General features: G+C 39.8%; 1 gene segment (V, D, J or C); it reads right to left on the reverse strand.

Moving 5' to 3' along the window:
- Positions 1 to 2,718: 2,718 nt before the first annotated feature.
- Positions 2,719 to 24,278, reverse strand: part of LOC134433701 (Ig mu chain C region-like) — a gene marked incomplete at its 5' end in the record, with an annotated part of 38,946 nt that continues 17,386 nt past the window's right edge. The window contains 7 exon segments of the C gene segment in view: positions 2,719 to 2,740; positions 3,059 to 3,451; positions 3,541 to 3,631; positions 4,367 to 4,699; positions 6,282 to 6,611; positions 8,731 to 9,036; positions 14,929 to 14,994. Of these exon segments, the coding sequence occupies positions 2,719 to 2,740; positions 3,059 to 3,451; positions 3,541 to 3,631; positions 4,367 to 4,699; positions 6,282 to 6,611; positions 8,731 to 9,036; positions 14,929 to 14,994 (1,541 nt within the window).

The raw sequence follows: 24,278 nt of genomic DNA on the forward strand, positions 1-24,278 counted from the left end.
TTCGGAATTTTGGGGGGGTTGAGGTGAAATTTTAAATTTTTTTTAATGTGAAAATTTGGGGGTTTTGAGGGGCGAAAATTTGAGAGTTTGGACCAAAATTTGAGATTTTTTTTTTTAAACCAAAATGTCCCCTGAAAAGTCCCCAAAATTTAAAAAAAAAAAAATTAAAAAATAAAAAAACAGAATTTCCCCAAATTTCCTAAAATTTACCCCAAATTTCTCCCTAAAAATCCTCCCACTTTCACCCCAAAATCTGGGATTTTCACCCCAAAATTTGGGAATTTTACCCTCCCAAATCCCAATTTTTTTGGCCAAAATTTAGGAATTTTTTCACCCCAAAATTTGGGATTTTTTTTGTTCCTAAAATCCTGACATTTTCCCCAAAAATCTGGATATTTTTACCCCCAAATCCTCAATTTTCACCCCAAACTTTGGGGTTTTCCACCCCAAAAATCCCAAATTTTTTGCACCAAAATTTGGGAATTTTTTTTAATCCCAAAATCCTGAATTTTCAATCCCAAAATCCCCAATTTTTCACCCCAAATTTTGGGATCCTTTTCCCTCCCAAATCCCAAAATTTTCACCCCAAAATCTGGAAATTTTTTCTTCCCAAATCCCGACATTTTCACCCCAAAATTTGGGGAATTTTGTTCCCAAATCCCGACATTTTCACCCCAAAAATTTGGAATTTTTTTGTCCCAAATCCCCAATTTTTGACCCCAAAATTTGGGAATCTTTTTCACCTCAAAATCCTGATTTTCCACCAAAATGTGGAATTTTTTACCCAAAAATTTGGGATTTTCACCCAAATTTTCGCTATTTCCACCCAAAAGATCCCAAAATTTTCGCCCCAAAACTTGGGAATTTTTTTCTCCTCAAAATCCTGGATTCCCACCCAAAATTTGGAAATTTTTACCCCAAAAATTTGGGATTTTCACCCCAAAATTCCCCACCCCGCAGCCCCCCCGGGTGGCCGCCACCCCCCCAAATTTCCCCAAATTCGGCGCTTTTGGACCCAAAAATTTTTAAATTAAAATTCCCCAGATTTTGTGGAAAAAAAAAAAGGGAATTTTGGGGAAACTTCCTCGGTTGTGGGTAAAAATGTGGATTTTTATTGAATTTTTGAAATTTTTGGGGGGGAATTGGGGAAAATTTGGAATTTTATGGAATTTTCGCTTTTTTTGGGATGGAAATTTGGGATTTGGGGCAAGAATTTGGGATGTTTTGGGGAAATTTTAGGTAGAAATTGGGGGAAATTTCCTCAGTTTTGGCAGGAAAAAATCAAAGTATTTTTGGGGGGAAAAACCTTGGGGTTTTGGGGAGATTTTTGTGTGGGAAAAATGGGAATTTTTGGGTGAAAAAGTGGCGATTTTTGGGTGGAAATTTTCGGATTTTGGTGGGAAATTCGGGTTGATTTTTGGAAAGTTCGGTTTCTAAAAAAAACCCGGGATTTTTGGAGAAAAGTTGGCAATTTTTGGTGGGAAAACTTGGATGTTTCTGGGTGGAAAAGCGGCGGTTTTGGGAAAAAATGGGTCGGTTTCATGAAAGTTTGGTACCTCCCAGAAATGGCATTTTTGGGTGAAAATGATCGACTTTTTGGGTGAAAAGAAGCGATTTTGGTAAAAAATCGCTCGTTTTTTGGGAAAAAACTGGTCTATTTGGGGGGAAAACCATAGATCTGAGTGAAAAGAACATTTGTGAGAAAATAAAAAATTTGGCGGGAAAAACGCGTAAAAAATCGCTATTTTTGGGACAAAACCCACCAAATTTCGGCAAAATTTCACTTTTTGAGCAAAAACCGTTTCGTTACAAACTACCGCAGAACTTTCTAGAAAAACTCAACTTTTGACCTAAAACCGTGTTAAAAAATGGTAATTTTGAGCTAAAAAAGGCGTTTTCTTTTGCAAAACCTTTATTTTCCTTTGCCAAAGTGCGTTTTTTCGGGAGAAAAAACCGCAAATTCAGGGTTTTTTTTCGGGAAAAAATCATCACTTGTGGGAAACTTGATATTTTCTTGGAAATATCAAAATTTTGGTGGGAAAAACCGGAATTTCGGTGGGAAAACTGGGCAAAAATCGCTATTTTGGGACGAAAACCGCCAAATTTCGGCAAAACTTCACTTTTTGAGCAAAACCTATTCCATTACAAACTACCTCAGAACATTCTAGAAAAACTCAACTAAACTCAACTTTTGACCTAAAACCATGTAAAAAATCGCATTTTTGAGCTAAAAAAAGGCATTTTTTTTTGCGAAAAACCTTTATTTCCCTTTGCCAAAGTGCGGGAAAAAAGCGTAAAAAATCGCTATTTTTGGGCGAAACCACCAAATTTCGTTAAAACTTCACTTTTTCCGAACAAAGCCCACTCTACTAGAGACAAACTCAAACCTCCTGAAAAAATCATGATATTTTGGTGAAGACCATGTTCAAAAACCGCAATTTTGAGCTAAAAAAAGGCATTTTTTTTTGCAAAACCTTTATTTTCAATGCTAAAAAAGTGCAATTTTCGGGGAAAAAACCCAAATTTCAGTAACACCCACTCAAGGCATCGCTAAAAATGAGGGAGACCTTGGGATGGAATTGATGGGGGAAATTGGGGATTTTGGGGCAAAGTCGGTGTCTGAGAGAAATGGGATCTTTGGAGAAAAAATTGCCAATTTTAGGTGGGAAAAATTGGAGTTTTTTGGGTGAAAAAGCGACGATTTTGGTAAAAAATCGGTCATTTTTTGGGAAAACCTGGTCTATTTGGGGGGAAAACGGCAGATCTAAGCGAAAAGAACATTGGTGGAGAAAATACAAAATTTGGCAGGAAAAAAGCGTAAAAAATCGCTATTTTTGTGCGAAAACCGCCAAATTTTGTTAAAATTTCACTCTTTTGAACAAAACCCGTTTTGTTAGAAACGACCTCAGAACCTTCTAGAAAAACTCATTTTTGGACCTAAAACCGTGTTAAAAAATGGTAATTTTAAGCTAAAAAAGGCATTTTTTTTGCAAAACCTTTATTTTCAATGCTAAAAAAGTGCAATTTTCGGGGAAAACTCCCATTTTTCAGTAACAACCCGTCAAAAGCATCGCTAAAAATGAGCGAGACGTTGACGCTGGCGGGTTTACCCGAGGCCTTGTCCAGCGAGCGCTGCGCCAGCCCCAGCGGGAGCCGCTCGTGCCCCACCAGGCAGGTGAAGACGGCGCCGCCCTCCCAGTCGCGCGCCGGCACCGTCAGCGCGCTCAGCGCCAGGTGGGCGCGGCCGGAAGGGGCGTGGCCGGCGTCGGGGCGGGGCCGGAAGGTGAGGGCGCGGCCCGGCGGGAGGGGCCGCCCGTCCTGCAGCCACTGGACGAGGAGGTCGGGCGGGTTGAAGTCGCGAACGAGGCAGGTGAGCGTGGCCCAGGTGCGCAGGCGGAGCTGCTCGGCGGGCGGGGCCAGCAGGTAGACGTTGGCGGGGACGCGTCCGGAACTAAAAAACAGAAAAATTTGGGGTGAAAATGAGAGATTTTGGGGTTTTTGGGGATGAAAAATGGGAATTTTGGGGTGAAAAATGGGGATTTTGGGGGGTGGGCGTGGCCCAAGGTGCGCAGGCGGAGCTGCTCGGCGGGCGGGGCCAGCAGGTACACGTTGGGCGGGGACGCGTCCGGAACTAAAAAACAGAAAAATTTGGGGTGAATTATTGGGATTTTGGGGTTTTTGGGGGGTTTTTGGCGTGAAAAAATGGGAGATTTTGGGGTTTTATAGGGGATATTTGGGATTTTGGGGTGAATAAAGGGGATTTTGGGGTGAATAAAGGGGATTTTGGGGCGGAGCTGCTCGGCGGGCGGGCCAGCAGGTAAATGTTGGGCGGGGACGCGTCCGGCACTAAAATGCAAAATTTTCTCCTAAACACCCCAAATTTTCTCCTAAAAACCCCATTTTTTTCTAGAAAACCCGAATTTTCACCTAAAACCCCCAAATTTTTTCCTAAAACCCCAAATTACATTTTCTCCTAAACACCACAAATTTTCTCCTAAACACCCCAAATTTTCTACCCCATTTTTTTCCTAAAAACCCAAATTTCCACCTAAAACCCCCATTTTTTTCCCTAAAAACCCCAAATTTTCTCCTAAAACCCCCAAACTTCCACCCAAAACCCCCAAATTTCCACCTAAAAACCCCATTTTTTTTCCTAAAACTCCCAAACTTCCACCCAAAAACCCGAATTTCCACCTAAAACCCCATTTTTTTCCCTAAAACCCCAAATTTTCACCTAAAACCCCAAATTTCCACCTAAAAACCCCATTTTTTTTCCTAAAAACCCCAAACTTCCACCCAAAAACCCAAATTTTTTTTCCCCCAAACCCCCAATATTTTTTTTTCGTTTTTTTCCCCCAAAACTCACCGGTGGCCTTCCTCATGGTGACCTCCCTGGGGAAGAGCAGCGCCTCGGGGTGCGCCACGCGGCACGTGAACTCGCGCCCCGACTCCCAGGCCTCGGCCGCCACGCTGGCCACGCCCTCGGCCTGCAGCAGCCCATTGGCCTGCAGGGTGGGCGGGGCCGTGGCCGTGGCCAATGGCCGCTCGCCGTCCAGCACGTGATCTCGAGGCCGTCCAGCGGCGGCGCCAGGTTGGAGACGCGGCAGGTGAGGCGCGCCGCCCGCTCCCGGAAAGACGTCGGCGAAGGACGGCGGCACCGGCTCCACGCGCAGGTCGGCGGCGGCCAGCGGTTGGTCGTCTGTTGGGTTGGGTTGGGGTTGGGTTGGTCAATGGGAGGCCCTTCTGGATGGTTTTTGACCCAAAATGATCGTTGGGGCTGAGGGTTGGCCAATGAAGAGTCTTGATGAAGATTTTGGGTGGTTTTGACCCAAAATGGTCATTGGGGTTGGCCATTGGTCAATGGAAGACCCTTCTCGATGGTTTTGGGTGGTTTTTGACAGCTCAACCCAACCCGACCCAATGAGTTCAACCCAACCAAATAAATTCAACCCAACCCAACTCAACCCAACCCAACCCAACCCAACTCAATCAACTCAAATCAACCCAACCCAACACAACCCAAGTCAACCCGGTCAACTCAACTCAACACAACTCAACCCAATCGACCCAACCCAACTCAACTCAACTCAATCAATCCAACCCAACTTAACTCAACCCAACCCAATTTTTTCCTGATTTTCACCCAAAACCACCCCAAAACCGCCCCAATTTTTGTTGTTTTTCCCCCCAAAATCTCACATCCGCACTCCATGGCCTTGCTGGTGTTCCTCATCTCCAAACCCAACCCAATGGGTTCTACCCAACCCAACCCAACTCAACCCAACCCGACCCAACTCAACCCAACCCAACCCAACCCAACCCAACCCAACTCAATTTTTCCCTGACTTTCACCCCGAAACAACCCCAAACCGCCCAAATTTCCCCCATTTCCCCCAAAATCTCACATCCGCACTCCATGGCCTTGCTGGTGTTCCTCATCTCCTCAATCAACCCAACCCAACCCAAGTCAACCCAACCCAACCGAACTCAATCAACTCAACCCAACTCAATCAACCCAACCCAACCCAACCCAACTCAAGTCAACTCAACCCAACCCAACTCAATCAACTCAACCCAACTCAATCAACCCAACCCAACCAAACCCAACCCAACCAACTCAATCAACTCAATCCAACTCAACCCAATCGACCCAACCCACCCCAACCCAACCCAACTCAACCAGGTCAACTCAACTCAACACAACTCAACCCAATCGACCCAACCCAAGTCAACTCAACTCAACCCAACGCAACCCAATGAGTTCAACCCAACCAAATAGATTCAATCCAACCCAACCCAACCCAACCCAACCCAACTTAACTCAACCCAACTCAATTTTTTCCTGACTTTCACCCCGAAACCACCCCAAAACCGCCAAATTTCCCCAAAATCACATCCGCACTCCATGGCCTTGCTGGTGATTCCTCATCTCCTCAATCAACCCAACCCACCAACCCAACTCAACCCAACTCAACCCAACCCAACCCAACCCAACCCAACTCAACCCAACTCAACTCAACCCAATCAACCCAACCCAACCAAACTCAACTCAACTCAACTCAAGTCAAACTCAACCCAACCCACTCAACCCAATCAATCCAACCCAAGTCAACTCAACTAGATCAACCCAAACCAAATAGATTCAATCCCAACCAAATAGATTCAATCCAACCCAACCCAACCCAACCCAACTTCCAACCAACTTAACTCAACAACTAATTTTTCCCTGACTTTTCACCCCGAAACAACCCAAAACCGCCCAAATTCCCCCAAAATCTCACATCCGCACTCCATGGCCTTGCTGCTGTGTTCCTCATCTCGCCGCCGGCCTGGCAGGTGAAGACGGCGCCGCCTCCAGTCGGCCTCGCTGACGGCTCGACGCGGCTGCCGGCCACGAAGAGCCCGGGGTTCGGGCGCCGGCGGCAGCGCGGTGACGCCCTGGCGCACGGGGGCGCCGTTGCGCAGCCAGCGGATGGGGGCGGCGCCCAGGCCGCGCCGGGAGCCGCGGGCCTGGCACAGCAGCGAGGAGTTGCGCCAGGGGCCCTGGAAATCCTCGCGCGACGGCGGGCGCAGCGACAGCGACGGCGGCGACAGGGCCGGGGAGCCGGGGCCTGGGGGGAGAGACAGGGGGGAAAAAAATTTGGGGTGAAAAGGCGGAAATTTGGGGTGAAAAGGTGGAAATTTGGGGGAGATAGGTGGAAATTTGGTGAAAATAGGTGGAAATTGGGGGAGATGGGCGGAAAGTTGGGGGAGATAGGCGGAAAGTTGGGGGAGATACGCGGAAATTGGGGGAGATAGGTGGAAATTTGTGGAAGATACGCGGAAATTTTTGGCACATTTTTTGGGCCATTTCAGTCCATTTCTTGCTACAATTTTTGGCCCATTTTATTTCATTTTTTGGGCCATTTTAGTCCCATTTTTTGCTACATTTTTTGGACCATTTCAGTCCATTTTTTGGGCCATTTCAGTCCATTTTTTTGCACCATTTTTGGCAGATTTTTTGGACCATTTAAGTTCATTTTTTGGGCCATTTAAGTCCATTTTTTGCTACATTTTTTTGGGCCATTTCAGTCCATTTTTGGCACGTGTTTTGCACCATTTTTGGCACATTCTTTGGCCCATTCCTGTCCATTTTTGGCACATTTTTTGCTACATTTTGTGGACCATTTCAGTCCATTTTTTGGGCTGTTTCAGTTGATTTTTTTGGGCCATTTTTGGCACCTTTTTTGCACCATTCCAGTCCATTTTAGTCCATTTTTTGCTACGTTTTTGGGCCATTTCAGTCCATTTTTGACCCATTTTTTTGGGCCATTTCAGTTCATTTTTTGGGCCATTTTAATCCATTTTTTGCTACATTTTTTGCGCCATTTTTGGCACATTTTTTGGCCCATTCCAGTCCATTTTTTGCACCATTTCAGTCCATTTTTTGCTACATTTTTGAACCATTTTTGACCCATTTTTTGCACCATTTCAGTCCATTTTTTTGCACTATTTTTGACCCATTTTTTGCACCATTCCAGTTCATTTTTTGGGCCATTTTTGGCACATTTTTTGGGCCATTCCAGTCCATTTTAGTCCATGTTTTGGACCATTTTATTTCGTTTCTTGCACCATTCCAGTCCATTTTTTGGGCCATTTTAGTTCATTTTTTTGGCCATTTTAGTTCATTTTAGTCCATTTTTTGGGCCATTTTAGTCCATTTTTGGCACATTTTTGGCACATTTTTTGCACCATTTTAGACCCGTTTTTTGCACCATTCCAGTCCATTTTTTTGGGCCATTTCAGTCCAATTTTGGCACATATTTTGCACCATTTTTGGCACCTTTTTTGCACCATTTTTGCCACATTCTTTGGCCCATTTCAGTCCATTTTTTGTACCATTCCAGTCCATTTTTTGGCCCATTTCAGCCCATTTCAGTCCATTTTTTGCACCATTTCAAGCCCATTTTTTAGCCATTTCAGTCCATTTTTTGCTACATTTTTTGGGCCATTTCAGTCCATTTTTTGCCCATTTTCACACCATTTTTTGGCCCATTTTTTGGCCCATTCCAGCCCATTTTTTAGTCCATTTCAGTCCATTTTTTGGGCCACTTTAGTCCATTTTACTCCATTTTTTGGACCGTTTTAGTCCATTTTTTGGGCCATTTGACCCCATTTTTTGCTACATTTTTTGACCCATTTCAGTCCATTTTTTGCACCATTTTAGTTCATTTTTGGGCCTTTCCAGTCCATTTTTTGCTACTTTTTTGCCTTTGGCCATTTCAGTCAATTTTTGCCCATCTTTTGCCCCATTCCAGCCCATTTTTTGCCCATTTTTTGCCCCATTTTTTGAGCCATTTTTGCACCATTTTTGGCACATTCTTTGGCCCATTTCAGTCCATTTTTTGCTACAATTTTTGGCCCATTTTATTTCATTTTTTGGGCCATTTCAGTCCATTTTTTGGCCCATTTTCCACACCATTTTTGCCCCATTTTTTGCACCATTTCAGTCCATTTTTTTGCACCATTTTTGACCCATTTTTGCACCATTCCAGTCCATTTTTTGGGCCATTTCAGTCCATTTTTGGCACATTTTTTGCACCGCTTTAGTCCATTTTTTGCGCCATTTTCGGGGCCATTTCAGTCCAATTTTTTTGCTACATTTTTTGGCCCGTTTCAATCCATTTCACTCCATTTTTTGCCCCATTTTTGCCCATTTTCGCCCCTTTCCGCCCCGTTTCCCCGCCTCACCTGGGTTTGTCACCTGGACGCTCCTCTCTCCGCGGGCGTGCCGGGCGTGGCAGCGGAATGGCTGCCGCGCCTTTCCCTCCTCCATCCCCATCCCCAACCTCGACGCCGCCAGGGAACGTTCCGGAATTTCCAGAAGAGCGCGGCAGGGCCGGGAAGGCGGCGCCGTCGGCGCTGCGGTCCGCGCGTCGCTCCAGGCGAAGGCCACGGGCGCGGGCGCGAAGCCGACGGCCACGCAGCCCACCGAGAAGAGCGAGGCGCCGGCGCCGCACGGCGACAGCGGGAACAGGTCCGGGGCGCGGGCGCCCGCTGCCAAGAGGAAATCCAAAATTTTTAGCTTAAAAACCGAGGGAATTGGGTGAAAATCGGCGAAAATTTGGCGAAATTACGCGAAAATTCCGTCGAAATTTGGCGAAAATCGTGTGAAAATTCCGTCGAAATGCGACAAAGTTTGGCGGAATTGCGTCAAAAATCGCGGTAAAAAAATTCCGTGGGGTTGCCGGGGAAATCGGGACCAGATAAACCAGTATAAACCAGTATGGACCGGTATAAACCAGTGTAAACCAGTATAAACCAGTATAAACCAGTATAGACCAGTATAGACCAGTATAAACCAGTATAAACTAGTATAAACCAGTATAAACCAGTATAGACCAGTCCGGACCAGTATAAACCAGTATGGACCAGTATAAACCAGTATGGACCAGTATAAACCAGTGTAAACCAGTATAGACCAGTATGGACCAGTATAAACCAGTATAAACCAGTACAAACCAGTATGGACGGTCCAGACCAGTACAAACCAGTACGGGCATCCCCAGCTGGCCCAGCTCTACCCGTATAGACCAGTATAAACCAGTATGGACCAGTACAAACCAGTATAAACCAGTATGGACCAGTCCAGACCAGTCCAGGCACCCCCAGCTCTACCAGTATAAACCAGTATGGACCAGTTCAAACCAGTATAGACCAGTATAAACCAGTCCAAACCAGTATGGCACCCCCAGCTCTGCCAGTCCAAAACCGTATAAACCAGTATGGGACCAGTATGGACCAGTATGAGCTGGGACCAGTCCAAACCAGTATAAACCAGTCCAAACCAGTATAAACCAGTACGGACCAGCAGGGACCAGTACCAGCAGCCCCAGGAGCCCCAGCTCTACCAGTATGGACCAGTATGACCAGTATGGACCAGTCCAAACAGTATAAACCAGTAAGGACCAGTGCGGGCACCCCGGGACCCCCAGCTCTACCAGTATAGACCAGTATGGACCAGTTCAAACCAGTACGGACCAGTTCAGACCAGTATAAACCAGTATGAGCTGGGACCGGTCCAAACCAGTATAAACCAGTATGGACCAGTACCGGCACCCCCAGGACCCCCAGCTCTACCAGTAATAACAGTATGGACCAGTATAAACCAGTATGGACCAGTATAAACCAGTATAAACCAGTATGGACCAGTTCAGACCGGTATGGGCACCTACAGCCACCCCAGCTCTACCAGTATAGACCAGTACGGACCAGTATAAACCAGTATGGGACCAGTCCGGACCAGTATAAACCAGTATGGACCAGTATAAACCAGTATGAAACCAGTATGGACCAGTATGGACCAGTCCGGACCAGTATAAACCAGTACGGACCAGTTCAAAGCAGTCCGAACTGGTATAAACCAGTCCAAACCAGTATAAACCAGTATGGACCAGTCCAAACTGGTATGGAACAGTCCAAACCAGTATAAACCAGTCCAAACCAGTCCAAACCAGTCCAAACCAGTATAAACCAGTATAAACCAGTATAAACCAGTCCAAACCAGTCCAAACCAGTCCAAATCAGTCCAAACCAGTATAAACCAGTATAAACCAGTACGGACCAGTCCAAACCAGTCCAAACCAGTATAAACCAGTATAAACCAGTACGGACCAGTCCAAACCAGTCCAAACCAGTCCAAACCAGTATAAACCAGTATAAACCAGTACGGACCAGTCCATACAACGAAATCAATTCCTTAAACCCCAATTAAAGCCAATTAAAATCCAATTAAAATCCAATTAAAGCGAATGAAAACTGAACAAACTCCCTAACGAACCAATTAAAACCTAATTAACACAAATTAATTCCCCTCGATACCAATTAAAACAATTAGAATTAAATGAAAGCCAATTAAAACCAATTAAAGTGAATTAATTCCCTTCGGTACTAATTAAAACCAATTGAAACCTAATGAATTCTAATTAAAACCAATTAAAATGAATTAATTCCCTTCAGTGCTAATTAAAACCAATTAAAGTGAATTAATTCCTTTGGTACTAATTAAAACTGATTGAAACCCAGTGAGTTCTAATTAAAATCAATTAAAACCAATTAAAATTAATCAAAACCAATTAAAATGAATTATATCCCTTTGGTACTAATTAAAACCAATTAAAACCCAGTGAATTCTAATTAAAATCAATTAAAACCAATTAAAAACTAATTAAAACCAATTAAAATGAATTAATTCCCTTCAGTACTAATTAAAACCGATTAAAGCCCAGTGAATTCTAATTAAAATTAATTAAAATGAATTAATTCCCTTCAGCGCTAATTAAAACCGGTTGAAACCCAGTGAACTCTAATTAAAATCAATTAAAACCAATTAAAATGAATTAATTCCCTTCAGTGCTAATTAAAACTGATTGAAACCCAGTGAGTTCTAATTAAAATCAATTAAAACCAATTAAAATTAATTAAAACCAATTAAAATGAATTATATCCCTTTGGTACTAATTAAAACCAATTAAAACCCAGTGAATTCTAATTAAAATCAATTAAAACCAATTAAAACTAATTAAAACCAATTAAAATGAATTAATTCCCTTCAGTACTAATTAAAACCGATTGAAACCCAGTGAACTCTAATTAAAATCAATAAAACCAATTAAAACGAATTAATTCCCTTAAAATCCAATTAAAACCAATTAAAGTCAATTAATTCCCTTAAATCCAATTAAAACTGATTACAACCCAATTAAACCAAATTAAAAGGCAATTAAAACTAATTAATTCCCTTAAAAAAAAACCAATTAAAACCAAATTAATTCTAATAAAAGCCAATTAAAACTAACTAAAATGAAATTAATCCCCTTCAATCAATTAAACCAATTAAAACTCAATTAAAACCAATCAACCCCGATTGAAACCAATTAAACCCAATTAAAATTAATTAAAAACCATTTAAAACCAATTAACCTCAATTAGAATCAATTAAATCCAATTAAAATTAAAGAAAATCCAATTAAAATTAAGTAAACTGAATTACGTTCAATAATAAGTAATTTTAAACGAAATTAAATTAATTAAATTGAAGAACAATAAATTAAATTGATTAAACTGAAATTAAACTAAATTAAATTAAATTGAATTGAATTAAACTGAACTCAAATTAAATTAAATTAATTTAAAATAAGTTAATTAAATCTGACTAAAACTCAATTAAGTCAATTAAAATGAATTAAAATTATTAAAACCGGCCAAAACTTCAATTAAAATTGGATTAAAATTGAATTAAAAATATAATTAAACTTCGATTACAATTCATTAAATTCCATTAAAACCAGTTAAACCCCAATTAAAATGAATTAAAATTAAAGGCAATTAAAGCTCATTGAAAACCGATTAAAAATAATTAAAATTCAATTAAAAACCAATTAAAACTCAAATCTCAATTAAAAATCAAATAAAACCTAATTGAAAATAATTAAAACTTACTCTAAAAATGATAAATTAAAACACAATTAAAAATAATTAAATTAATTAGAGCCGCCCATTACAAAGCCCGTTCAAAATCTCAATTTTTCACCCCAAAATTCTCTTTTCTCCCCTCTAAAACCCCCAAAATTTGGACCCAAAATTCGCATTTTTCTCCCCAAAAATTGGCAAAAAATTCAATTTTTTTCAACTCAATTTTTCTGCCTCCAAATTCAATTTTTAACCCAATTTTTTCTGCCCTAAAATCGCAATTTATACCCCCAAAAAATCCAAATTTTCTGCCCAAAACTGCTCATTTTTAACTCCCCAATAATCTCATTATTCACCCCAAATTACCCCCCAAAAATTCAATTTTTTCCACTAAAAATCCCCAAATTTTGGACCCAAAATTCACATTTTTTTCCCCAAAATTTCCCCGTCCAAAACCTCGATTTTTACCCCAAATGTTCCTCCAAAAATTCTTTTTTTTTCCTTCTAAAAATTCCAATTTTCCCCCCAAAACTTCAATGTTTTACCCAAATGTTCTGCGTTTAAAACCCCCCAAAAATCAATTTTTTTCCTCTTAAAAAATCAAAATTTTCCCTCTAAAAGCTCGAAATTTTCAGCCCAAAAATCCTCCAATTTTTACCCCAATTTCTGATGGAAAAAACCCCAAAAACTTCAAATTTCTTCCTCGAAAAATTCGAATTTTTCCCCCTAAAAATTCCCATTTTTTCCCCCCAAAAATTCAATTTTTTCCTCTAAAAATTCAAATTTTTTTCACTAAAATTCCCCCAAAAATTCAAATTTTTTCCCCAAAAAATTCAAATTTTTCCCCCCAAAATTCAAATTTTCCTGCCCAGGTGTTGTTTTGACCAAAAAAGGGGAAATTCCCCCCCAAAACCCCCAAATTTCCCCTTTTTTTGTTGTTTTCGAAACTTTTTTGGGGCAAATTTCCCCTTTTGGGGCCTTTGGGGTTTTCGGTTCCTTTTTTGATTTTTGGGGGGAAAAATTTCAATTTTTTAATTGAATTTCATTAATTTTTAATTCGCTTTAATTACATTTAAATCATTTTTTAGTTCTGTTTTAATTACATTTCAATTCATTTTTAATTTGGCTTAAAATTCTTTTTTAATGAAATTTTTTTCCAATTTTATTTGGATTTTTAATTTGATTTTTTATTGGCTTGAAAGCGATTTTTAATCGAATTTTAATCAAATTTTCATCAGTTTTGATTTGGTTTAGAATTGATTTTTAATTTCATTTTTAAGTGGATTTTTATTGACTTTAAATCAAATTTTAAACGAATTATAGTCAATTTTAAATCAAAATTTAATCGAACTTTAGTCCATTTTAAATTAAATTTTAATCTATTTTAATTGGGTTTTAATCGCATTTCAAATCCAATTTTTTTTATTTTAAAAATTCGAATTTTTACCCCTAAAAATTTCAAATTGTCACCAAAAAATCCGAATTTTTACACCTAAAAATTTGAAATTTTTACCCCTTTAAAAATCGATTTTTTTTCATTGAAAACCTCCCTAATTTTGGTCCCTAAAAATTCAAATTTTCACTGAAAAAAATCCCCAAAAATTTTGCCCCCAAAAATCCAAATTTTGGGACCTAAAAATTCCAAGATTTTGTCCCTAAAAATCCAAATTCTGGTCTATTAAAAACCCGAATTTTTGGACCTAAAAAATCCGAATTTTCCCCCCAAAAAATCCAATTTTTTTTCTAGAAATCCGAATTTTTGGACTTAAATTCCGAATTTTTAACCCCCAAAAATCCAATTTTTATCCCAAAATTTCAAAATCTTTACCTTTAAAAATCAAAAATTTCCCCCCAAAATTCCGATTTTTTCGAACAAAAATTCCGATTTTTTGCCCCTAAAAATCCTATCTATTTCCCCCAAAAAATCCAAATTTTGGGACCTGAAAATTCAAATTTTTATCCTTAAAAATCCCAACGTTTTCACCCTAAAAATTCAAATTTTCGCCCCCAAAAAATCCAATTTTTCGCCCCAAAAAAACCCAATTTTTTTGACCCAACAATTCCAAATTTTCCCCCTCAAAATTCCGAATTTTTCTCCCTGAAAATTCCAAATTTCTGTCCTAAAAAATTCGGAATTTTCCCCCTAAAAAATTCGAATTTTTTACCCCCAAAATTCCAAATTTTCACCCCAAAAAATTCAAATTTTCCTCCCTAAAAATTTCAAATTTTCCTCCCTAAAAAATTCAAATTTTCTCTCCCCCCCCCAAAAAAAAAATTTTCCCGCCAAACCCCCCCCCCCACCAGAGATTTTCCCGCCAAAATTCCGATTTTCCCGCCAGACCGATTTTCCCGCCAGAATTTCGAATTTTCCCGCGGTTTTTTCGCCCCCGGGGGTTTTCGGGGTCGCGGAATTCGAATTTTGGGGCGAAAAGTCGCGATTTTGGGCGGGAATGTCGCGACAGAGGGCTCGGCACTCACCGCTCGACACCGTCACCGTCGTGCCGCTGCCCCAGGCGTCAATAGCGACCCACGGTGGGCGGGGCCCGCGGCGGCGCCGGCAAAAACGGGGGGAAACGCGAAAAACGGGGAAAAATGGGGAAAAACGGGAAAATTTGGGGGGAAAACGGGGGAAAATGGTGGGGAAAATAGGAGGAAAGCGGGGGGGAAGTTGGGGGAAGATTGGGGGGAAATTGGGGGTTTTGGGGTGAAAATATGGGAAAAAAAGGGAGGAAAATGGAGGAAAAACAAGGAAAATAAATGGACTAAAATTGGGGGAAAATGATAAAAAATGGGGAAAAATGGAAATTTTGGGGTTTTTAGTGGGGAACGTTGGGGCAATGGTGGGGGAAAATGAGGGGAAAAAGGGGGGAAAATTTGGGGATTTTTGGGTGAAACGTGGGAGTTTCGGGGGAAAAATGTGGGAAAAAACGGGAGAAAAATGAAAAATGGGGGAAAATGGAGGGAAATAAAATGGGGAAAAATGGGGAAAAATGGAAAAAAATGGGAAAATTTGGGGGAAAAGGGGGGAAATGGTGGGGGAAAATAGGAGGAAAGCGGGGGGGAAGTTGGGGGAAGATTGGGGAAGATTGGGGGTTTTGGGGTGAAAATGTGGGAAAAAACGGGAGGAAAGTGGGGGAAAATTGGATTTTTGGGGGGAAAAATGAGGAAAATAAATGCAGAAAATTGGGGGGAAATGATAAAAAGTTGAGAAAAAGGGGAAAAATAGGGGGAAGTGATGGGGGAAAATAGGAGGAAAGTGGGGGGAAATTGGGGGAGAATTGGGTAAAAGTTGGGGGTTTTGGGGTGAAAATGTGGGAAAAAACGGGAGAATAAATGGAGGAAATGAATGGGGAAAAATGGGGGGAAAATGACTAAAAAATGGGAAAAAATGAAAATTTTGGGGTTTTTAGGGGGGAACGTTGGGAAAAATGGTGGGGGAAAATAGGAGGAAAGCGGGGGGAAAATTGGGGGAAAATTGGGGGAAAATTGGGGGGTTTGGGATGAAAATATGGAAAAAACCGGGAGGAAAATGGAGGAAAATGGAGGAAAATAAAATGGGGGGGGAAATGGGGGAAAATGGAGAAAAATAAATGGGAAAAAATGGTGAAAATGATAAAAATTGGGAAATTTGGGGGGGAAAAGGGGGGGAAATGGTGGGGGAAAATAGGAGGAAAGAGGGGGGGAACTTGGGGGAAGATTGGGGGAAAATTGGGGGTTTTGGGGTGAAAATGTGGGAAAAAACGGGAGAAAAGATGGGGGAAAATGGAGGAAAATAAAATGCAGAAAAATGATAAAAAATGGGAAAATTTGGGGAATGGGAAAAAAATCAAAATTTTGGGGGGAAAAGGGGAAATATTTGGGGAAAAAAATTAAAATATTTTGGGGAAAAAAAGGGAAAAATGGGGGAAAATAAATTTTATTCAGGGGGATAAAGGCGGGGTTTGGGTTTAGACTGCCCGAGTTTGGGGGTTTTGGGGTGAAATTTGATTTTTTTGGGGATTTTTTGGGGTTTTTGGGGTTTTTGTCGGGGTTTGTGCCCCCGGGAGCAGCAGCAGCGCCGGCGCCGCTCCCACGGTGCCACCGAGGGCGCCAAAAACCCGCCCGGGTTTGGGGCCAAAAAACCCCAAATCGGTCAAAATAGCGAGGGGGGAGGGGAGCGGGAGAAAATTCGGGAAAATTCTGGAAAAATTTGGGGGGAAAATGGGAAAAAAATTTGGGATTTTGGGGGGGGGGGGAAATGGGAGAATTACGGGGAGAAAATTCGGGAAAATTCGGGGGAAAATGGAAAAAAATTGGGATTTTGGGGGAGAAAATTGGGAAAATTGTGAGAAAAATGGGAAAAGTTCGGAGGGATTTGGGGTAAAATTGGGGAAAATTTGGGAGGAAAATGGGAAAGAAATTGGGATTTTGGGGGAGAAAATTGGGAAAATTGTGAGAAAAATGGGAAAAGTTCGGAGGGATTTGGGGTAAAATTGGGGAAAATTTGGGGGGAAAATGGGAAAAAAATTGGGATTTGGGGGGGGGGGGAAATTGGGAAAATTGTGAGAAAAAATGGGAAAAATTCGGAGGGATTTGGGGTAAAAATGGGGAAAATGGGGAAAAAAATGAGGGAAAAATTGGGGAAATATTTGGGGAAAAAAGGGGGAAAATTTGGGAGAAAAAAAGGGGGGAAAGTAGAAAAAGTCGGGGGGGATTTTGGGGAAAAAATGGGAAAAATTGGGGAAAAATTGGGAAAAGTGGGGAGAAAGGGGGGGAATTGGGAAAAAACAAAAAGGGGGAAAATTTGGAGCGATTTGGGGGGAAAAATGGGAAAAATCTGGGGGGATTTGGGGACAAAATGGGGGGAAATGGGGAAAATTTGGGGGAAAATTGGGGAAAATCCAAGGGGATTTTGGGAAAATGGGGAAAATTTGGGGGGAAAATTTGGGGGAAAATTGGGAAAATTTGGGGAAAATCCAAGGGGATTTTGGGAAAATGGGGGAAAATTTGGGGGAAAATTTGGGGGAATTGAACAATTTTGGTGCTTTTTGTGTGCACGATGTGATTTTTGTGACTCTTTTTGGGTGGATTTCAGCAGGAAGAGGGGAAAAATTGGGGGAAATTTGAGGAAAATTCGGGAAAATTAGGGGAAAATTTGGGGGGGAAATGGGGGAAGGGAAGAGTTTTTGTGCTTTTTGTGTACAAAAATCGAGGTGGGGGAATTGGGGAGAAATTGGGAGAAATGTTGGAAATTTGGGGGAGATGTGGAAAATTGATGCGAAATGTTGTGCTTTTTGTGTACAAAAATGGGATTTTTGTGACTTTTTGGGGTGGATTTCTGCAGGAAAAGGAGGAAAGAATTGGAGGGAACTTGGGGAAATGTGAAAAATAGAGAAAAATTGTGGAAATTGAATTAGTTTCAACGAAAATAAAATGGAAATATTTGTTGTGACTTTTATTGGGATTTCACCTGGAAAGGGGGGAAAATTGGGGGAAATTTGGGGAAATTGTGGAAATGGAGCAAATTTTTGTGCTTTTTGTGTACAAAAATGGGATTTTTGGGACTTTGGTCTTCCGGCCAAGCAGTGAAGCGACCCAAGTCAACGATTGAGCGACCCAACCCAACCCAACTCAACTCAACCCAACCCAACCATGACCAACTCAATTTCCTCTTTCCTCTTCCACTCAACCCAACCCAAGCATGGCCAACCCAACTCAAGTCAATTCAACCCGACCACGGCCCAACCCAACTTCCTCTTCCTCTTCCACCCAACCCAACCCAACTCAACCCAACTCAAGTCTACCCCAGCCCCGTCTTCCTCTTCCACCCAACCATGACCGACCCCAACCCAACCCAACTCAACCCAACTCAACCATGACCGACCCAATTTCCTCTTCCTCTTGCACTGAACCCAACCCAACCCAACCCAACTCAACCCAACCCAACCATGACGAACCCAACCCTCTGTTTCTCTTCCCACCCAACCACGACCAACCCAACCCAACCATGACCAACCCAACTCAAGTCAATTCACCCCATCCATGGCCAACTCAACTTCCTCTTCCTCTTCAACCCAACCCAATGCAAGTCAACCCAACCCAACCATGACCAACCAACCCCCCTCTTCCTCTTCCACCCAACCATGACCGACCCAACCCAACCCAGCCCAACTCAACCCAACCATGACCAACCCAACCCAACCAACCCAAGCATGGCCAACCCAACCCCCATCTTCCTCTTCCCACCCAACCATGACCGACCCCAACCCAACTCAACCATGACAAACCCAACCCAACCATGACCAACCACAACCCCCTCTTCCTCTTCACTCTTCCACCCAACCCAACCATGACCGACCCAACCACCCAACCCAACCCAACCCCTCCCCGCCCCCCGCTGAGGTTTCGCCCACCCTTCCCCCGCCGGCGCGGCGCCGCCGTGAGCGGCGCAGAAATAGGCGCCGGAATCGCCCTCCTGCAGCCCCTCCCCCTCCAGCGCCGCCCCCCTCCCCCACCCTGAACCTCCCCCCCTCCCCCCAGGATCTCCAATTTTGGGTCGCCCCTCCTCTGCCGCACCCACAAAATCCCAAAATCGGCGGAATCGGCCCCAAAAAGGTGGCAGAGGAGGCGCAGGGACCCCCCCGGGGGGCTGGAGGTCCCCCCCCGGACTCCTGCAGGGTCACGGCCGCCCGGAGCCCTGCGGGAAAAAACGGGGAGAAATCGTTAAAATTCCGTCAAATTGTCAAAAAATAATGATAAAATGGGGGGGGGGAGGGGCGTGGTCAGAGGGGAAAGGGGGCGTGGTCAGGGGGAAAAGGGGCGTGGCCTCACCCGGGAGGCAGAGGAGGGCGAGGAAGGCCAGGGCGGGCAGGGGGGAGGCGGCCATGGCGGCGACGGTGCCGGGCTCAGGCCGGACCCGGCTTTTATAGGGAAAGGGGGCGGGGCTTGAGGGGAAAGGGGGCGGGGTCTTGCGGGGAAGGGGGCGGGGTTTAGGGGAAAGGGGCGGGGCTTGGCCCGGGCGCGGTGAAAGGGGTGATTAGCGGCTGGCGGTTAATTGGAGGGGCTGGGTTTGGTGATTGGTGGGTCCGGGGTTCATTGGGTTTAACGGGCGCGGGGTTTATCGCGATTAAGCAACGCGTTAATTAATGGGTCCGCGTTAATTGCAAGGGTCTGCTTTATTAATTAATGGGTCCCGGGTTAATTGCAAGGGTCTGAGTTGTTAATTAAGGGGTCCCAGTTAATTGCAGATGTTCCGTTTGGCAATTAATGGGTCCCAGTTAATTGCAGGGGTTCGGTCCATTAATTACTAGGTCCAAGGTAATTGGAAGAGTCAGATTATTTAATTAGTATTTCCCAGTTAATTGCAGGGCTTTGATCCGTTAATTAGTAGGTCCAAGGTAATTGGAAGAATCGGATTTATTAATTAGAATTTCCCAGTTAATCGCAGGGCTTCGATGCGTTAATTAATAGGTCCAAGGTAATTGGAAGAGTCTGATTCATTAATTAATAGGTCCCAGTTAATTGCAGGCATCCGTTTCATTAATTAATGGGTCCGGGTTAATGGCAATGGCCCAATTAATTAATTAATGGGTCTGAGTTTATCGCGTTTATCCAGCTCATTAATTAATGGGTCCGGGTTAATGGCAATGGCCCCAATCCATTAATTAATAGATCTGAGGTTATCGCATTTATCCAATTCATTTATTAATAGATCTGAGGTTATCGCATTTATCCAATTCATTTATTAATAGATCTGGGTTTATCGTGATTATCCGACGCGTTAATTAATGGGTCCGGGTTAATTGCAAGGGTCTGATTTGTTAATTAAGGGGTCCCGGTTAATTGCAGGGGTTGGATTCGTTAATTAATGGGTTTGAGTTAATTATAAGGTCTGATTTACTAATTAATATGTCCCAGTTAATTGCAGGCATCCGTTTCATTAATTAATGGGTCCGGGTTAATGGCAATGGCCCAATCCATTAATTAATAGATCTGAGTTTATCGCAATTATCCAGCTCATTAATTAATGGGCCCTGGGTTAATTGCAAGGCTCTGATTTATTAATTAATGGGTCTCAGTTAATTGCAAGGGTCTGATTTATTAATTAATGGGTCCCAGTTAATTTCAAGGGTCTGATTTATTAATTAAGGGGTCCCAGTTAATTGCAAGGGTCCTGATTTATTAATTAATATTTCCCAGTTAATTGCAAGGGTCTGATTTATTAATTAATATTTCCCAGTTAATTGCAGGGGTTCGATCCATTAATTAATAGGTCCAAGCTAATTGGAAGAGCCAGATTTATTAATTAATGGGTCCCAGTTAATTGCAAGAGTCTCTTTCATTAATTAATGGGTCCCAATTAATTGCAGGCATCCGTTTCATTAATTAATGGTACTGAGTTAATGGCAATGACCCCGTTTCATTAATTAATGGGTCTGATTCATTAATTAATGTATCTGAGAAAATTTCAAGGGCCTACATCATTAATTAATAGGGCCGAGATAATTGCAGGGGTTGGAGTCATTAATTAATTGCTCCCAGTTAATTGCAGGAGTCAGATTCATTAATTAATAGCTCCCAGGTAATTGCAGGCAGACATTTCATTAATTAATTGGCCCAGTGTTAATTGCAAGAGTCCAATTAATGTTTCCTGGTTAATTACGGGGCCGTGGTTAATTAATTGAGCCCCTAGTGTTGGTTTTAATTAATTAATAATTAAAGGATTTTAGTTAATTGCAGAACTCCATCAATTAATTGGCCTACTCTGATTAATTGCCATTTATTAATTAAAGGTTAATTGCAGGTGTCCCTTTAAGTAATTAATGGATTGAGGTTAATCACAGGAATTCCTTTAATTAATTAATTAATTAATCGGTGTTATGTTCATTAATTAATTAATTAATCAGGGTTAAGAGCTATAATTAATTAATGGATAATAGGGGGATAATAACCGGAAATATGGTAATTAATTAATTAATGGATCAATCTGGATTTATCACGGCGATCTAATTAATGAACTCATCTGGATTAATAAAAGCAATTAAATTAATTAATTGATTCATAAAGTTCATTAAACCCAGGCATTTAATTATTAATTAATTAATTAATAAGAATTATTTAGGAATTTAAGGAGTAAAGAATTTATTATTGGTGAAATTCCCCCGGGGGGATTAATCGAGTCAATTAATTTAATAATTAAATAATCAATTATTAATTAATTATTTAATTATTAAATTAGTTAACAATTAACAATGAATTAATTAAACAACTGATTAATTAGTAGAAAATGAGTGCAATTAATTAATTAGTAGATAAGCAGCGAATAAAATAAAAAACCCCGATTTTTTATGTATAGAAAAATATATATAATATAAATAATATATATAAAATAATATATATATTATATAAATAAATAAATATAATATAAATATAATATAATATAAATATAGATATATATAATATAATATAAATAAAATTAAATAAATAATATATAAATAATATATATTATATAAATAAATAAATATAACTATAATATGAATAAATAAAATAGAAGTAAATAAATAAATAAATAAATAAATAAATAAATAAATAAATAAAAATATATAAATAATATATAACTATAATATAAATAAATAAAATATAATATAAATAAAAATAAATAAATAAAATATATAAATAATATATAAGTATAACATAAATAAATATAATATAAATAAAAATAAATAAATAAATAAAATATATAAAAATAATATATATATAAAATATAAATCAGTAATGACGCGTGGGAATTAATTAATTAATTCCGATGAATGGAGGCGAATGAAGGGCGGGGACTGAATGGATGACGTCACCGGGGCCGCTGTTTTGGCGGGAAACCGGAGCGCGCCATTTCGCGCGCGCGGCCGCGGGGGGGCGCAGCGCCCTCACAAATCCCCGAATTTCGGCAAAACCGCGGAAATTCCCCCAAAAAAACCCCAAAATTTGGGGCCCGAAACGCGCGGGAATCGCGGCCGGGGCTCCCGGGTTGGGGCCAGAGGGGAAAATTTGGGGGAAAAATCGGAAAATTTTGGGCAAAAATGGGAAATTTCATGGGGGGAGGTCAGGGATGATCCCCCGGCTCTGGATTTTCAACGTTTTTGACCCAAAAATCTCCGGGTTTGGGCCCAAATCTGAACCAGAGGCAAAAATCTGTAATTAACCATAATTAACTCATTAATTAATTGGATTGCTCCTAATTAACAGCTCGTTAAGGATCCCCAGAACCCCAAATGTTCACCATTTTTGGCCCAAAATTCTCTGATCCGGCCCCAAATCTGCACCAGAGCTTCCAAAGCGCCTCAAACCCTGTAATTAGTCCCAATTAACTCGTTAATTAATTGGATACAAATTAATTAGATGCCTCCTAATTAACAGCTCATTAATGACCCCGAAATCCCCGAGTCTCTCCTTCTGTAAGGATCTTTTAATTAGAATTGCTTAATTACGATAATTAATATAAATACAATTAATATAAATTCTTAATTGGATAGTTTAGGATTGTTTACTTAGGATAGTTTAATTAGCATGGTTTAATTAGGATAATTAATAGATGCCAGCTCCTAATTGGACAGTTTGTCACAAAATGTTGTCGGCCATTTTGTGCCTTCTAATTAAAAACTGATAATTAATAATGAGATATTGAGAATTAATAATGAAGTCATGAGTGCGAGACTGTTTTACATTAAATAATATTTATTATTTATTATAGCGTGGCACATATTATTTATTTTAATAAAAATATTTAAAATAGATTTTATTCTAAATATTGAAATAAAAATATTAAAGAAAATATTGTTTAGTACAATATAAATAATAAAACAATTATTATGATAAAATGTTATAATGTAAATATTATGGTATAAACACTTTATTAAAATATAATTTATTTAAATACAATAAATAGAATTTTATTAATGTAATAGAAAATTTTATTGTATAAGAAATAATTTCATTCCATTTACTCTTTATTATGTTTATTATTATATTTATTATATGTATTATATTTATTATATTTATTATATTTATTAAATTTATTATATTTAATATTTAATATAAATTGATAAGTTATGTAATGCATTATACTATGACAATATTATCGCTTACTACAATATAATTTATTCTATTTACTCTTTATTACAATTATTACATTTAATAGAACGTTTCATTTATTGTATTTATTTTATTATAACAATTCATTGCTTACTGTACTGTAATTTATTCTATTTACTCTTTGCTATAATCATAATATTTATCATTTATTAAAATTTATCATTTATTATAATTACTATATTTATTATTTATAGAATTTATATTTTATTTTATTTATTATGGCATAATAATTCATTGTTCAGTATATTATAACTTAATCAATTTACTCTTTATTACAATTAATATGTTATTGACGTACAAATCAAATAAAATAAACTACAATTTACAATAAAAACAACATTACAATTTACCATTTATTTATTTATTTATTATCATATAAAACCATTTATTTTTTTCCCTAATTCAATTTATTATATTCATTCTTTATTATATTTATTAAATTTATTAAATTTATTAAATTTACTGTTTTTATTATTTATTAGAAATTGATAATTTATGTTATGCATTATAATATGACAATATTATCGTTTACTACAATATAATTTATTCTATTTACTCTTTATTACAATTATTATATTTATTAGAACGTTTCATTTATTGTATTTATTATATTATAACAATTCATTGCTTACTGTAATTTACTCTTTGTTGTAATTATAATACATATTATTTATTAAAATTTATAATTTATTATAGTTACT

Source organism: Melospiza melodia, unplaced genomic scaffold (genome assembly GCF_035770615.1).
Source record: "Melospiza melodia melodia isolate bMelMel2 unplaced genomic scaffold, bMelMel2.pri scaffold_238, whole genome shotgun sequence".
Lineage (NCBI taxonomy): Eukaryota > Metazoa > Chordata > Aves > Passeriformes > Passerellidae > Melospiza > Melospiza melodia.